Raw genomic sequence first — 14736 nt, 5'->3', positions numbered from 1 at the left:
GGCGCAACATATCTCTTACAACGGGGGCCTTTCAGTCGTCAGCACTGCCCAACCGATGATCTATGGATGCCTGTCTGGGGAACCCGTACGTCCCGTTTGTTGGCTTTGCCACAGTAGAGGCAAAGTCGCCTGAGAAGAACAGTTGATCACCAGCTCAACCACACTGGCTTATCCTTTGCCGATAAGGAACTCGCGGAAGGGCAATGCGCCTCCAATACGGCATTTCTGACATTCTCACTGTCTATCACAACCCTAGCCCGCGGACTGCCGGTCGCTTCTTCCGTCCGTCGCATCGACGGAGTCCAGACCTAGCACACCATCCGCCGAGTAGAGAGCCGATAACCACTGCCATTTGCCAAGCACTCTCCGTGACACAGGTCATTTCTCACTCTCACCACCTCAACACGACGTCGTCGCCAGCATATTCCACCACCGCCTTCCTCTGCTTGTTCACCGCCATGCCGCCATTACTGCTGTACACCTCTTCCGGCGTAGCGAGTCCTGCATGCGATTTGTGAGATGGCAACGGTACGGGTACATGGGACGCTCATCTCCCAACCCGGACGCCAAGTATTCCTTCGGGCCTCCAGTACGAATACCCCAGCCGCGCGGAACAATGCCCAGATCTGCCAGATAGGCAACGCAAGATGATGGTAGATGCAGCAGTCCGACTCAACCCGCTGTCTGCCAAGACCACACACATTTGCTTCTGATTCATTCGCCCATGCGGCCCACGTGAAGGGCTTGGTAGGTTCTGACCGAAAGATCCTATCCGGCCGCATAGATGGGCCTCGAAGAAAAGCCAAACAACGTGTTGATGTTGTTGCGCGTCCTACCCCCGGTCTTCGACTACAAACGGGAGAAAGGGGGTGGCATACGGGCGACTCGAGTATTCGCTCTACTCGTACTCACTTTTTTGACCTTTTCTTGAATTCTCATTACAGCCGTAACTAAATACGACTTTGATCGATTGATATCGTTAAGATACCCCGGGAATGACGCTCACCAAAAATAGCTATGCACCCATGGAATCCAAAAGTCCAATCTTGTTTTACGAGCCGTTTTCCGACAGTCGCAACCACGATTTTGCCGCGTTTGTTCTCTTTTTCTTCTTCTTGGTTTTTGTTTGCCTTTGCCAGAATCAACTCCTTCGTGAACCTGGAACAGGGGAAAAGGGAGAAGTGAAGCCCACGAAAAAAAAAATCCCTTTCTTGTTGGGGAGACCGGACGAGTTGAAAGTAGATTATAGCCTAATGGCATGGACGATTATCCCTTGTTGGATATTGTCTGCGTATTCCTAGAGATGATACTGACCATATTTGCATGGGCTTGGCACAACAGCTTGGGCCTTTGACTTGTTATCGAATAATATCGTATCATGTGCAGATTTATCTGATCTTTCCCACCGCATCCAGTCTTACGCCTCCACGGCGTGTTTGTGTATGATCTATAATACAGTGAAGCGGCTTCAAATTCACCGTTTGCCTTTCCCTAAATTCCCCACCCACAGACGCCGTAAACCTGTTCGTGATTGCAATCTATCGCTTGGCCTTCTCTCTCTGGATCTTCTTGAAGAAGGCACTGCTCTCTCCCTTTGCCTTCTTGAGTTTGACCCTCTTGTTTTGCTCCATGTAGGCCATGTCCTGTCCACCCGACAGGTCGCCCAGCAGACCAGCCGTCCTCCTCGCGGCGGCCTTCTTCCTGCCCCTGGCCGGCGCGCGGCCCATCGTGCCGCTGTGGAACAGGTCGTCAATGACCTCGTCTTCGCCGCCGGCCTCGTTTTCGATGAGGACCTTTTGCAAGAGCTCTCGTCTCTCGCTCGCCGCGGCGTAGGCTAGGCCAGGTGTCTTCTCGATGTTGGCGAGCTGCGTGATGACCTTGAAGGCGTAACCCTGGTCGACCAGGAACGCCTGTCTCTTGGAGGAGTAGTACATCTCCTGGGTATCCTTCGACACCAGGGAATAGAAGAAGGCATTGAAACCCTCGTCGTTTCTCCTCTTGGCTCGCAAGATACGGCCGAGTCGCTGCGCCTCTTGACGACGAGAACCGTAATGTGACGAGATCTGAATGAGACAGGTAGCCTCGGGAAGATCGAGGGATGTGTCACCAATCTTTGACAAGAATAATGTATTGACTTGAGGGTTATGCTGGAAGTTTTGCAGAATGTTCATGCGCTCTGCCTGTCCAGTGCCGCCGAAAATGTAAGCCTTCTCCAGCTTCTCAGCATATGTCTTCAAAGCGTAGACGTTGTCCGAAAAGACAATGATCTTGTCGCCTCGAGACTCGTGGTAGTTGATGAGGTACTGAGCGGCTTGAAACTTTCTCGGGTTCATGATGTACAGCAGCGCACGTTTTCTGGCCGACGCCTTCAAGTACTCATCGTAGAATTCCGTAGTCATGGGGCACCAGACCTCAGCGCATTGAACCTTGGCAATGTGGCCTTGTTCGCTGAGTTCCATCCAGTTCGCCTCGTATAACTTGGGGCCAATCAAAAAGTTCAGATCTGAGATCTTGTCATCTTCACGAAGCAGTGTGGCGGTCAAGCCAAGCTTCGAATGCGTCTTGATGGACGAGGTGACCTTTCTGAAGATATTGGCGGGGACAACGTGGACCTCGTCCAGAAGCATCAGACCCCATTCTCGCGTCTGCAAAAAGTCCATCATCTTCTTGGCCTCGTGAGAACGCTCCCTGGTTTGCGTCACCATGGAGTATGTGGTCACAATGATACCGGTGTTACCCGGGAAGATTCTGCCCTTGTTGTCTGACGTGAATGCTTCGATATCCTCTGGCTTAATGTTGGACCACTTGAGGAATTCATTTCGCCATTGCACGACAGACATGGAACTGGTGCAGAGGACGATGACGCCCTTCTTGACGGTGCAAGCTGCGGTGATACCGACAAGCGTTTTTCCAGCACCGCAAGGAAGGACGATCAGACCGCTCTTGGCTCGTCCATTACCAAACATCTTGCTCAGACTCTTTTCTTGGTAGGGTCGAATCAAGGTGCCCGGGCGCAAGTCGATCTCCAGGTTCGGGTTGGCCTCATCTCGTCGGAAATCGTACTCCTCCAACACCGGATACTCCAGTTCAAGACACCTCTTCTGAACGGTCTCGACTGCCTCGTCCCCGATCTCAAAGGCATGCGTGATCTCCTGATCGTCATCGTCGTCATCGTTCAGTGCCGCGTAGACCTCGCCCTCCTTCACCTCACCCTCGCGTCCCTTGGCCTTTTGTTCTTCTGCCTGTCGCACACCAGCAGCATTGGCAGTGCCTGGAATGACCAGAGGGCCCTGTTTCGGAGCCGCTATTGTGGTAATCTCCTCCGTACCGTGTACTCGCAGCGGTCCGATGACGGAGTCTTTCAGCAGCTTCTGCAGGATGACCGGATCCGTACTCTCGACGAAGTATTTCGTATTCTTAAGCACCAGCTTGACTTTGCCGAAACTTTGCGTGCAGCCCTCAATGAACTTGCGAATGCTGTCGGGCAAAGGCATCTTCAGAAACCGATCGAGAGTGTTGATGATATCCTGGGGTGACAAGCCCACAGAGACCGCAGCGTACAAGCTGTGTGTCGTGAGCGCATATTCGTGAACGAAGGACGGTCGGGAAATTGGTTCGGCAATGGTGATGAGGAAGTCCTGTGCTTGCTCGGCCAGCGGGTTGAAGCTTTCGAGGAAAATACGGCCTTTGGCAGGGTCGATCCAGAGCGGGCGATTCTGATAATCGGGTTTCAGCTGGAGGAAGGAGAAGTCGCGCTTCTTCTTGAATAGTCCAGTCATGGATTCATGGCCGTTCGTCTTGGGCCTGTCCAGGTACGCCTCGACGGAGAACTTGTCGACGTTCTTCTCGAGATTCTCGTCTTCCGACTCGCTCACGGGATCCGCTACCGATTCATTATCGCTGGCGATACTCCTGGGGGTGGCGCCCCCAGGAGTTGAAGCTACAGAGCCCTTTCCTGCCTTGAAGCTGCCGGTGGCGGCCCCTTGAGCCTTCCTCTTCGGTGGCATCGTGACAGGATTGCGGGTTGTTGGGGGGGGGGAGATAGGAGATGGATGGTGGGCAAATCAAAAAACCTAGGAAATGGATGGATGGATGATGTAGCCTGCAGGCACGCATCGGAGAAAGGTAAGCAACTCTAAGCGTCGGCGTTAAAGTGGTACCTAAGGTTTCGCAGGCAAAGGGTACGGCCTACAGGGGTGGCACCCTTTGTCACTGGCCGGCACCTTAAGTGGAGACCACTACAGAGCGACTTCGCGGGGTGCAAGGTGTAGGTAAGTAAGGTAGGTACCGGGAGGGAAGACTTGGGCGATAAATCCAGACCCCGCCAAATTTATCAGCACCGCCAAATCTTTGATAGAAGATTCTCCCCATTGCCTCGTCTTGCCAACTCATAACCGCGACACATTCGATTTGACCAGTCGACCGCGACGCATCTGTAACCACAACGCGATCTATTGCTTTATACCGCGAAGACAGCCCGCTATGTGGTGAGCCAAACGAGAACCCACAACCCCTGACCGACAAGCTAACATATCACCACAGCAAACACATTCTCAACGCGCAAGTCGCAATCAGGTCACCCTGCTGTGCGTCGAACCCCCTCTGCCCCTAACCTAAGCTACACCCGACTAATTTGATTGCCTTCCTAGGCAAAAAATGGTTCGACTGCGCCGAGTGTCACCATGAGCAGGAAAAGCACCCCCTGCTCCAGAGCCTTGAAATGGTCTTTGCTTGCAAGAAGTGCAAAAAGTGCTTCCGCAAAGACGCCCAGGAATTCGAAGATGCCGACGAATACTGCCCGCACTGCGACAACCACTTCGTCATTGAGGCAAAGACACCCAAGGCAGCCATCTCCGTTGAGGGCGAAGACGCGCGCAAGGACAGCCGCATGATCAAGGACGAGCGTGTCCGCCAAATCGCCGGACGCTCAATATTCGACCCAACAGACGATGCGGACAAGCTGGGCTAAACTGTGAGGGGATTTTAGCTGGTTTACGAGCATCAGTGTGGCAGCAAGCGATTTTATGGACACCGTTTTTGTAGATTTTCCACGGTCTAAAGGTGGTAATACATTGGTATTTGGTCAGATACCCTCATGAGTGTCGTCTATCCGCGAACCGCAACGCCTAGTCATTTCCTTACTCATCACCGTCACCCGAGCCCGAGCCTCTCGTGAGGATCGCCGCGCTTCCGGTGCCGGGTGTGCGTCCAGTCTTCTTCTTGGCCGCCTCCTCTTGCTTCTCTTGCTCGATGCTCTTGACGTGGTTCTCAATCTCCTCCACGGGCAGCATCTCAATCGTCTTGCCCGGTGCCATCAACGCGATTTCAATGTTCTTGGCTCCGGTCTGGACAACCTCGAGAAGAGACTTGATGGCGAGTCGGATGGTAGCCTCTCTGTCCATATCCTCCTTGTAGTTGCGCTCGAGGAACTCGCGAACGGTCTTGCTGGAACGGCCGATGGCGTTGGCTTTCCTGCAAGGTGTTAGCAGATGCACCGCATCGCATAGTATGGAGTAGTCGCTCGTACCATGCGGAGAAGATGCCAGAGGGCTCGGTCTGGTAAAGGCGGGGGACCTTGCTGCCGCTGTCGAACCCGACAATCAAGGTGCTGATACCAAAGGGACGGACACCACCACTCTGTGTGTACCGTTGCTGGACACCAGCAACGTACTTGGTCATGTACTCGATGGAGGCGGGGTCTTCGACGGTCAGTCTGTGGGACTGTGCCTCTAACCGCGCCTTGTCGACGAGGATACGAGCATCGGCGTTCAATCCGGCGAATGCCAGGCAGACGTGGGTGTCGAGGAGCTGAATCTTGGAGGGGGTAATTCGGGTATCTTGCAGCTTCATGGCTGATCGCTTTTCGCATCCGAGGACGACGACATCTGTACCCTTGACGCCGACCGCACACGTTCCTATGCCGACGATTAGCTGGTTCCGCCCTTGATTGCGGCGGGCAAGCGGCATTACCTCTCTTGACAGCTTCGCCAGCGTACTCGACCTGGAAAACGTGTCCATCAGGACTGACGGTGTCAGTTGGGGATCATGAATTGTTTCCGGGGCAGGGGCAACCGTGACGAACCTGAAGACTGTTTGCAGGTGCATGTTAGCTTGGTACAGTGGAGCTGGGGGGCAACAAGGAGGGGGCCCTTACCGGACAACGCTCTGTCGTATCCTGAAGCCATGGTGACTGACTGATTGAGGGACGGATTATCGGAGATATGTGTGGTGGTATGTGGATTGACGATTTGCTTGGATGTTGTGGGACAATCGCCGTGGTTGAAGAGGTGCGGTCGGTCGAGGGTGGATGGAGTAGTGAGGTAAGGTAAGGTCAAGAGAGGCAGGCTGCAGGTCTGACGAAGCTTTGGCGCCTGCTGGCGTGGGAAAGGCTGAAAAGCTCCAGGAGCTCCTGCAGGGCCGGGGAAAGTCCGGGTAATGGTCACTCGAGCTTAGAGGTCTGTGCGCCTATCCGTATCACACCCGCCAGAAGCTCAGGCAAGCAGCAACGTCCAGGTTGTATGTAAATGAGCACCTTCTGAATTACATGTTCCCGTGCGTAACATTTTACTCGTTCCTGAACTACAATCTAGATGGGCTGCAATGTTCTTTTGACATCTCTAGATTTCGTTGAAGATCGGCTTCTACAACACACCTTTTAGTTTTCCATCACAATATTAACAATACATGGCAGGATATGGGGTGGCAGTCCACCGATATCCTCAACATGAGGTCGAACGTCAAATGTCCAGCGCTCTCGATTTTGATACTCTCAGAAATGCAATGCGCCTGCGCCAATTCATACCTTCCACCATGTTTTGATTGGACCCGTTACTCCCCTTTTCAATCGTCAGGCAGACGGAGCGAGTAGCCAGCTGGCTCAGAACCTGGCAATGTCGGCCCATGATCTGCTCTGCAGAACGTTGGCAATATCGTGACCTTTGGAGGTCAAACGCAGCCTGAAGCTCTCGCACCACATAATCTCGAGCTCGCCGTCTCTTGACGACGCATTGATCTCGCGATAGAACTCCATGGCCACGGCTAGTGGTGCAACCAACATGTCCGGCTGAACTGTTGTCGACAGCGCAAAGTCGAGTGCCCTGCAGATTCTTGACGCAAACTCCCGCCTCTGTTGGTACCTCCCCAGGTTGATCTGCAGATTCGGAGGCAGATCCGGGTACATGTTGGGAAAGTCCTCGATGACAGGCTGGAAAATGGTGTGGTGCAGGCACTCGATGCAGCGGTGGAGGAGCAGCAGTGTCATCCAGTGGTACAGGAACATGACGGACGACACACCGTCCTTGAAGGCAAAGTTGTCTGCAAAGGGTAGCTGCTGCGCATCTGGATCATCCGGCTCTTCTATCCAGTACGCATACGGGTGCTCGGCAGTAGGCGCGCGGGCGTACGACTCCCACTCCTCCAGCCTCCGTTCGATTTCCAAGCAGCTCTCCAACAGTTCCTGTGCCTTTAATCGACGCTGCAAGGTTGCAGCAAAGGGTACCGTTCGGTCGACGCGAGAGAAGATGCCAGGCAACCCGGCGATGATGTCAAAGAGCCTGTCGAGAAACGTCTTGGGGTGCTGTTCCCACGGTGTAGTGCACCATTCGAATGAAGAAAGAAACGTCGTCTTTCGGTGTAAGAGAGCGAGTATGATCTTGACACCAAGTCAGCTTTTTAGTTCATCCGCAGGGCCAACGACGCGTATCTTACAGCATTACACCTATATACCCTGACGAAATAGTGGTGGGCTGGGAATTGACGAAATTGTTCCGGTCCAAGCTTCTTGACGACGTCCATATGCTCTTGGGGGACACCCCAGGGTGTCATGCCGTTGGTCACCAAAAAGGATGGATTTTGCTACAAGGATAGTCAGCACACGCTCTTCCGCGACGACCAACTGGCATCTCACCTCGAATAAAAATACGCAAAGACCTTCGGGGGCTCCGTTGTCATTCCCTGATGGCAGCAGACTGACCATGTTCTGCGCATTTAGGTCCATGTTGCCGCCGTTATCCCATGTCTCCATATCAACTGGTGAGTATGGCGGTAGGGCCATCCGGAACTTTACTTGGCTTTGCCCTTCGGGTCCCCTTAGGATGTTCTGGAACCTGGTGTGCAATGCCGCGATCTGTATTGAGTATACGACACCGTTGTCGGATACGGAGACCAAATCATCCCATGCCGGCATCAACGGTTCTGTCGGTACCAAGCGAGGAACCTCGTCCACGGTTTGGCTTCTCCTAGAACCCCTGGAAGAAGACGACTGGACTTGGCGGGGCGGGTGTGATGAGCAGCGGCCTGCGTCGTCTATGGTTGCGGTGATGAAGACCATTTCTCGTTCGTAGCCAGCACATTCGCGGCCGCTATCGATACACTTGCGGCAGTGTGGCCGTTCGTTATCGCACTAACCGTTGACATGTCAGCCCGCGGGGGGCGTTTTTTTTTGCTGTCGAAACGCCTTTAGAGTGCTTACCTTGACTCTTCGAGCCCTGCATGTCTCGCATCCCTTGTACTTGCCGCGGACTCCAACCATGTTGACAACTCGGACGTTTTGGTGAGAGACAGGTTATTGCAAAGACAGAATGACCATAACCGATGATACTCTCTCGTCAAGACGAACAGGGAAGAAGACGTACTGGACGGTCGATATATATCACAATGGGGAGCCGCAAGGGGGAAGCAGGCATCAAACGGCCCCCAAGACTGAGAGGAGGGCGCGGATCAGTGAGCTTCTTACGTTGGCCATTACCGGAGAGGCTGTGGGACCCAAGGTAGGCCATACACTTGGCTTCAAACAAGCCCCCCTCGCGGGAGCCAGTTGATGGTGTGATGCAGCCTTACTACCGAAGGTGGACCGCGACAACGTATGAGACGGGACCAAGGGCGCGGGAATCACACATGGTCTGGTTCGCCCCGGGACGAATAAGACGACTGCGGCTGCGGTATGCAGTCAGGCGGCCCCGAGACGATCAACGAATGCGATGCCCGTTCTTGTCGTGGTCTCAGGCATGGTGCGGGTAGATTGCGCCGGGTGAGTTGCAGCCGAGATGCGATACCAGTAACATCTGGTAAATGAGTAGGTTGGGTGGAAGCAAAGGTGATGAGGCCATCTTTGCTCGTTTCCCCTTACACGAGGAGTGGAATCTAACCGATATCTAGGACATTCCTTTTTACAAAACCCAAACCTTGGAAGACAAGGCCACGAACGCAAATCAGTGGGCGAGACAGGCTGGAAGAGGAAAGTGAGCGTGATTTAGCACCGATTGTGTGCATTCGTATGTGTGAGATGCTCCGAGATGCCTCGGCCATTCAGAAGGGATCGTTGCACCCTGTCAATGCCACCCGCAGCAGGGAAGTAAGTACATACACGCAGAGACAGGCAGAGTGACGGAGAGAGAGAGACTATCGATCGATGCTAATAAAAAGTGTAAACAAGATTGATGTCAACCGTCTCTGATCCCTCCGTCTCAGTCCAGTCCGATGAGACTACCTATGGGTAGATGAGAGCATTGTCCCCCGCGCGCGGATGAGTGCACGTTCCAGGTAAGGCCCCGTAGGGCTGCATGCCGTAGCAGACCGAACAGACAGGGGTTCGGCTCGGAGGTGCGACTTGCTCGAAAGAGAGCCCCACCCTCGGCTGGCGGAGCAGTCTGCAGGACGGGATGCTCTGGGCGGCGTGATTGGCTGACACGGAGGCTGACGTCGGTGCGGCCGTTCCCCAAGTGCCGTGTCAAAGTAAAGCAGCAAATGAGAGCGCAGCAAAGCGAACAGCAGCCTTCAGTAGGGGGTGAGATTGTCGGTGCCCAGGGGCCGCCAGCACCTGTCACCACTCACCGTCAGCCAAACGGCGCACGGAAAGCCCGGTCGGTCCAGGGGGCCGCCGAGAGACATACACCAGGTTGAAAGGTAGTCGACAGGGGTACATATTACACTACTGTCTGCGGATTACATTACGGATATACAGTTGGGAGTTTACCAAGCAATTGAGGACTCACGCGAACCACCACCCCCAGAGACCCCAGAGACCCCAGAGACCCAGAGACGGAACCCTCTGATGATCACCACCGCGACCACCGGACCGGGAGTCGGTGACGACGCCATACCATTGGAGGGTTGCAGTTCAACACCTACCTCTCCAGGATCGGTGGGCTGGGACGTACCTCAGCCAATCGATTCGTTTTCTTGGTGATTTCACGAACCTGGTACCGCATATCACCCCATTCGTTTCGTTTTCTTTTCTACCTTTTCTTGGTGGATTTTCCCAGCCTAATGGTTATTACTGGGCGCTGCACGTCTGGCAGTCTAGCAGTCTAAGAACCTGGAACCCACCCCATGATGGATGACTTGGAGCTGTGAGATCGAGTCACCGGTATCCAAGGCTGCGGGGGCTGACTTGGAAAAACCGGACCGGAGCTCGGAACCTGCAAGAATCCCAACCTATAAAGTGACGAAAACTGCTGGCGAGGGCCTTGCGGCTGAAAGGCCTAGGGTCTGTGAGGTTGGGCTGTTCTTACAACTGACAGGTCCTGATCTATACTTACAACACGTCTGCTTCCTGCTGCTGCTGCTGCTGCTGCTGGCTCCTCATCGCTCAAAAACATCCGATCTGAGATGGGAAGTGAGGTATTAGATCCTCTTGGCAAGATATTGAGAGGGATCGGAGTAGAGGGAGGCCTACCACGAGACACTGTACACACCGACCCCTTCCTCCCCCTCTCCGAGAGAATTGGCATTGGCTCACATCGGTTACCGTTGGTGTGAACTCCCGGTTTTCTTTTTTGGTATTATGAAGTACATTGATGTGATGATATCCTAACTAGTTTGAACAACCCTAAAAAGAATGATCCTGTCTCCTGTCTTCTCCGCACCGCCCGCCAGGTGAGACATACCAGGACAGATCTCAAGATATGTCCGGATTAGGAAGCATGTCTTTCCCTACTACACAACGAAATCTGGCTAGGGGGCGTTTTACAACTTGTCGTCACTTTTTTTTTTTTTTTACGACAAGACAGAAAAAGTTTTTTTTCTTTGGTTATTACAAAGCAAGAAAAACTCGGTTGCTCGTATGGATGAGACGGAGGGTGGAAGAGCAAAGACGAGGGGAAAACGAGGTGTGGTGGGTGTAGATGAGTGGGATGATGTGGGCAGTGTGATTGCCTAGGTCAGTCACACACTCTCTCACACACCGAAAAAAGGTGACCATAGCCTAAGTGTGCCTTTTCCAACCCACTCGCACGCAACAAACCCGATCTTACGCGGGGGAACGGCGGACTTAGGTCCGGCTATCCTAGGCTATGTTCAAGATTTCACTGCCGCTGTTGCCCCCCTCGCTGTCTCTTTCCCTATGGCTCCGTCCAGAGATGGATGTGGATGTGGGGGGGGGGGGGAATATCGTAAATCTTGGCGCTTCCTTCAGATGTACTTGTATGGGTTCATGATGCCGTTCTAATTGGTTCAATGTCAGCATTCCTTCCAGGCGCCAGGCAGACGGGAGAAACCCGGTGATATGGGGGATTATGTTGAGTGTATAGTGTGTGATGGAGGAACCCGTTCCCCGGGGTGCCGGTCACGGTGTGGGGTGGGGGGAGGTTGCATGGGGGACGTAAGAGAGAAACGTGACGCAACGTTGTTGTCGGTGTGAGAAGAGAGAGAGAAACCAGACAGGGGTGGAAGTAAGAGTGAGATTTTTGATGACCAGATGGGAAGAGGAAAGCAAGCGGGGGAAGAGAGAGAAGAAGAATACGACGAAGAAGGCAGCCGTAAGGCAACAGGCAGGACAGAACGCAAAGGTAAAACTTACCGGGTCATAGAGGTTCTTAATCTGCTTCATGAGGCCGACCATGGTCTCGTTACGGCTGTAACCGATGAAATTCTTCTTGGCCACGCCCAGGCCGTGCTCGGCGCTGATGCTGCCGTTGCGCGCCTGGATCCACTCGTACACGAACGGCTCGAGGACCTTTTCGATGCGCTTGTCGTACCGCCTCACGGCGACGTTGAGGTGCAGGTTCGAGTCGCCCATGTGGCCGTACCCGACGACCCCGATGGCCGGGAACTCGTCCGTGTCGCCCACGAGCCCGGCCTCCTCCATCTTGGCCTTTGTGTCCTCGACGAGCAGGTAGAGGTCTTTCAGGGGGATCGACACGTCGTACTTGTAGGTGCCGCCCCAGTGGCCCAGGCACTCTGGGATCCCCTCGCGCCAGCCCCAGAGCGCCTTGAGCTGCGTCTCGTCCTGCGCGAGCACGCCGTCCGAGACGATGTCGTTGGACATTACGTGCTCGAGGAAGCCCTCGAGCTTCTCGTAGTCGTGGTCGCCGTTGGAGCCGGACGTCTCGACGAGGCAGTAGAACGGGTGGGTGTCGCCCTCGAGGGGTCGCTTGTTCCCGCGCACGGCGTGGACGAGGTCCTGGCTGCGGCCGTCCATGAGCTCAAAGGCAGAGAGGATCTCGCCGAGCTGTCCCTTTGCGGCCTTGAAGGCCTGCTGGGCCTTTTCGTACGACTCGAGGCCGAAGAAGGCGACGTTGACGGCTTTCGAGCGCTGCGGGCAGATGATGGAGACCTTGGTGATGATGCCGATGGTGCCCTCGCCGCCGATGAAGAGCTGCTTGAGGTCGTAGCCCGTGTTGTTCTTGCGCAGGGTGCACAGGTCGTCGACGACGGTGCCGTCGGGCAGCACGGCCTCGAGGCCGAGGACGTTGCCGTGCAGGCTGCCGTAGCGGAGCAGGCGTAGCCCGCCGGCGTTGGTGGCGACGTTGCCGCCGACGTGGCAGGAGCCCTTGGCTCCCAAGTCGAGGGGGAAGATGTAGCCCTTCTCGGCGAGGTAGCTGTCCGCGGTCTCGAGGATGACGCCGGCGTCGACGACGAGGGTGCCGCTGACGTCGTCAAAGGAGCGGATCTTGTTCATGCGGCTCATGTTGATGACGATCTCGTCAAAGACGGGGACCGAACCGCCGACGAGACCCGTGTTGCCGCCCTGGGGCACGATGGCGAGCTTCTGCTCGTTGCAGTAGGCCAGGATCTTGCTCACCTCCTCCGTGGAGGCGGGCTTGACGACAAGGCGCGACTCGCCGCGGTACTTGCGCAGCCAGTCCTCGTTGAAGGCGGCCAGGTCGTCGGCGGCCTCGGTGGACACGCCGTCGACGACGCCAGAGGGGCCGAGGAGGTCCTTGAAGTAGGCGACGTGGGCGTCCGTCACCGCGGCGAAGCGGGTGTCCCGCTTGATGTCCGGGTAGGCGGCTGATGTGAGCTTGATTTCCTTCAGACCGCCGCCGTCCGCCAGTCTCGCGGCCGTCGTCGTGAAGCAACGGGTGGTGGCGACGGCGGCGCCGGCCGGAGCCGTGGATTGCCGCAAAACGCGCCGCCCACCGGCGGGCAGGAGGGATTGCCTCCGTGCCGCTGTCCGGAGCAGCGGCTGGATTCTTGATCTGGAGGCCATTGTGTGACTGTGTGTGGGGAAGGGGAATTTGGACGCAAGGAAAGGAGAGGAGGACAAGAGACCAGCCGGGATGGGACGTGAGACTTTTGGTCTTTCTTGTTATTTTTTTTTTCGACAGAAATTCCGGCGAACTGATGATTTCCAGGTTAGAAAAAATGCGAGCAGTGACAATTGGATGATAAAACCCCGATTTCGGCTTTCAAATCAACTTAAACCCCTGTGGAATTCCTCTACAAGGCAGTGGCTTTGGCGGAATTAGCAACCCAATTGCGTGACAAGTGCTGCTGAGCCGCCTGTAGCTGCAGCACCTTCCCGTCTCTCCACGGGGAAGCAGGCCCGATAATGTCATTCGGCGACATTGAAATTTTCACCGACGGCAAAGTTTGCAGGTTTGACCGAGAGTGCTGCTCACCACTTTATCCTCGCAACTTGCTTACCTTATTTTCCTCGCTCGCGTTGCCTGCAATCGATTCTTTTTATGAGAAGGTCGGCACTAGACGAGTAGGAACTGAATATATCTGAAGATTTGCATGAGAATTACGCCTTTTTGACGACAAAGTTTTGAGATCAAATGTCCTCTCATCTCATCTCACTGACGGCACGTGCTTAGTCATCAACGCAACTGACCCATTCCTTGGATACGTGGATACTTACTCCATGTCATCTCCATGACGCCGACATCATTGAAGATGTCTGTAAATAAATTGACATCGATTCCGACGGCTGATCGACACTACTGCTCATATACCATAAAACCTAGTCAATTGATCAAAATCGTGTCGTTGCAATACACAAACTGAGCTGCCATCTGGCAACGTCTCCATAGCAACTGTCGAGACAGTAGTACCAAGGAACAAGGACAATCCTCGCAAGATGACGCTCGCCAGCATTTGCTCTTGCACGTCGAGTTCCGAGAGTACGGACTGTATGTCTCATCCTCACAGAATGACGGCGTATTGCGAAGCCATTTTTCTTCTCCTTAGCCTTTGTCTGGAATACTAGACAATCTGAAGGCTAAGTATCAGAGAGAACACATCGTCGTTCCTTGGAAACCCGCGCAACGAATTGCTTTGCGCTACATGTCCTATGGCACATGCCCTCTGGTCTTAGCTCCCAGCAATTTACAAATTCCTCCCAAGCTTGGGACAAAACCTGGCCTCATCATTCTTCATCTCGAGCTGTTGTCTCGGCTAGGGCCGGGAAGGTGTCGCAATATGAGCCATGGCCGGGACACACACACACGCCAAAAGGGACCACTTGATCACATTTAGTAACTCTCCTGTCTTGCATCTGGTCTGCGAGGGGCT

At 54.5% G+C, this 14736-nt stretch overlaps 5 protein-coding genes across 5 annotated transcripts; 1 reads left to right on the top strand and 4 right to left on the bottom strand.

Annotated features, from left to right (window-relative positions):
- Positions 1-1538: 1538 nt before the first annotated feature.
- Positions 1539-4007, bottom strand: CPAR01_13926 (DNA repair helicase rad25; the record flags this gene model as incomplete). The annotated part of the gene is made up of 1 exon (XM_060498178.1): positions 1539-4007. The coding sequence occupies one exon, from the start codon at positions 4005-4007 to the stop codon at positions 1539-1541; it is 2469 nt and encodes an 822-aa protein (XP_060342912.1).
- A 475-nt stretch (positions 4008-4482) lies between these two features.
- Positions 4483-4969, top strand: CPAR01_13925 (CHY zinc finger; the record flags this gene model as incomplete). The annotated part of the gene is made up of 3 exons (XM_060498177.1): positions 4483-4487; positions 4543-4586; positions 4650-4969. The coding sequence occupies 3 exons, from the start codon at positions 4483-4485 to the stop codon at positions 4967-4969; spliced, it is 369 nt and encodes a 122-aa protein (XP_060342911.1).
- A 169-nt stretch (positions 4970-5138) lies between these two features.
- On the bottom strand, positions 5139-6185 carry CPAR01_13924 (proteasome A-type and B-type; the record flags this gene model as incomplete). Its single annotated transcript, XM_060498176.1, has 5 exons — positions 5139-5472; positions 5528-5915; positions 5971-6023; positions 6083-6089; positions 6155-6185. The coding sequence occupies 5 exons, from the start codon at positions 6183-6185 to the stop codon at positions 5139-5141; spliced, it is 813 nt and encodes a 270-aa protein (XP_060342910.1).
- A 692-nt stretch (positions 6186-6877) lies between these two features.
- CPAR01_13923 (uncharacterized protein) lies at positions 6878-8530 on the bottom strand (the record flags this gene model as incomplete). The annotated part of the gene is made up of 4 exons (XM_060498175.1): positions 6878-7651; positions 7708-7854; positions 7907-8401; positions 8471-8530. 4 exons carry the CDS (start codon positions 8528-8530, stop codon positions 6878-6880), a joined length of 1476 nt encoding a protein of 491 aa, XP_060342909.1.
- Positions 8531-11409: 2879 nt separating this feature from the next.
- CPAR01_13922 (FAD linked oxidase) lies at positions 11410-13429 on the bottom strand (the record flags this gene model as incomplete). The annotated part of the gene is made up of 2 exons (XM_060498174.1): positions 11410-11442; positions 11798-13429. 2 exons carry the CDS (start codon positions 13427-13429, stop codon positions 11410-11412), a joined length of 1665 nt encoding a protein of 554 aa, XP_060342908.1.
- Positions 13430-14736: the final 1307 nt, after the last annotated feature.

This window comes from Colletotrichum paranaense (assembly GCF_030867605.1).
Source record: "Colletotrichum paranaense strain IMI 384185 chromosome Unknown Scaffold_14.1, whole genome shotgun sequence".
In the NCBI taxonomy this organism is placed as follows: Eukaryota; Fungi; Ascomycota; class Sordariomycetes; order Glomerellales; family Glomerellaceae; genus Colletotrichum; species Colletotrichum paranaense.
Note: the sequence above shows the minus strand (reverse complement) of the source record. Positions and strands in the feature narration are given on the sequence as shown.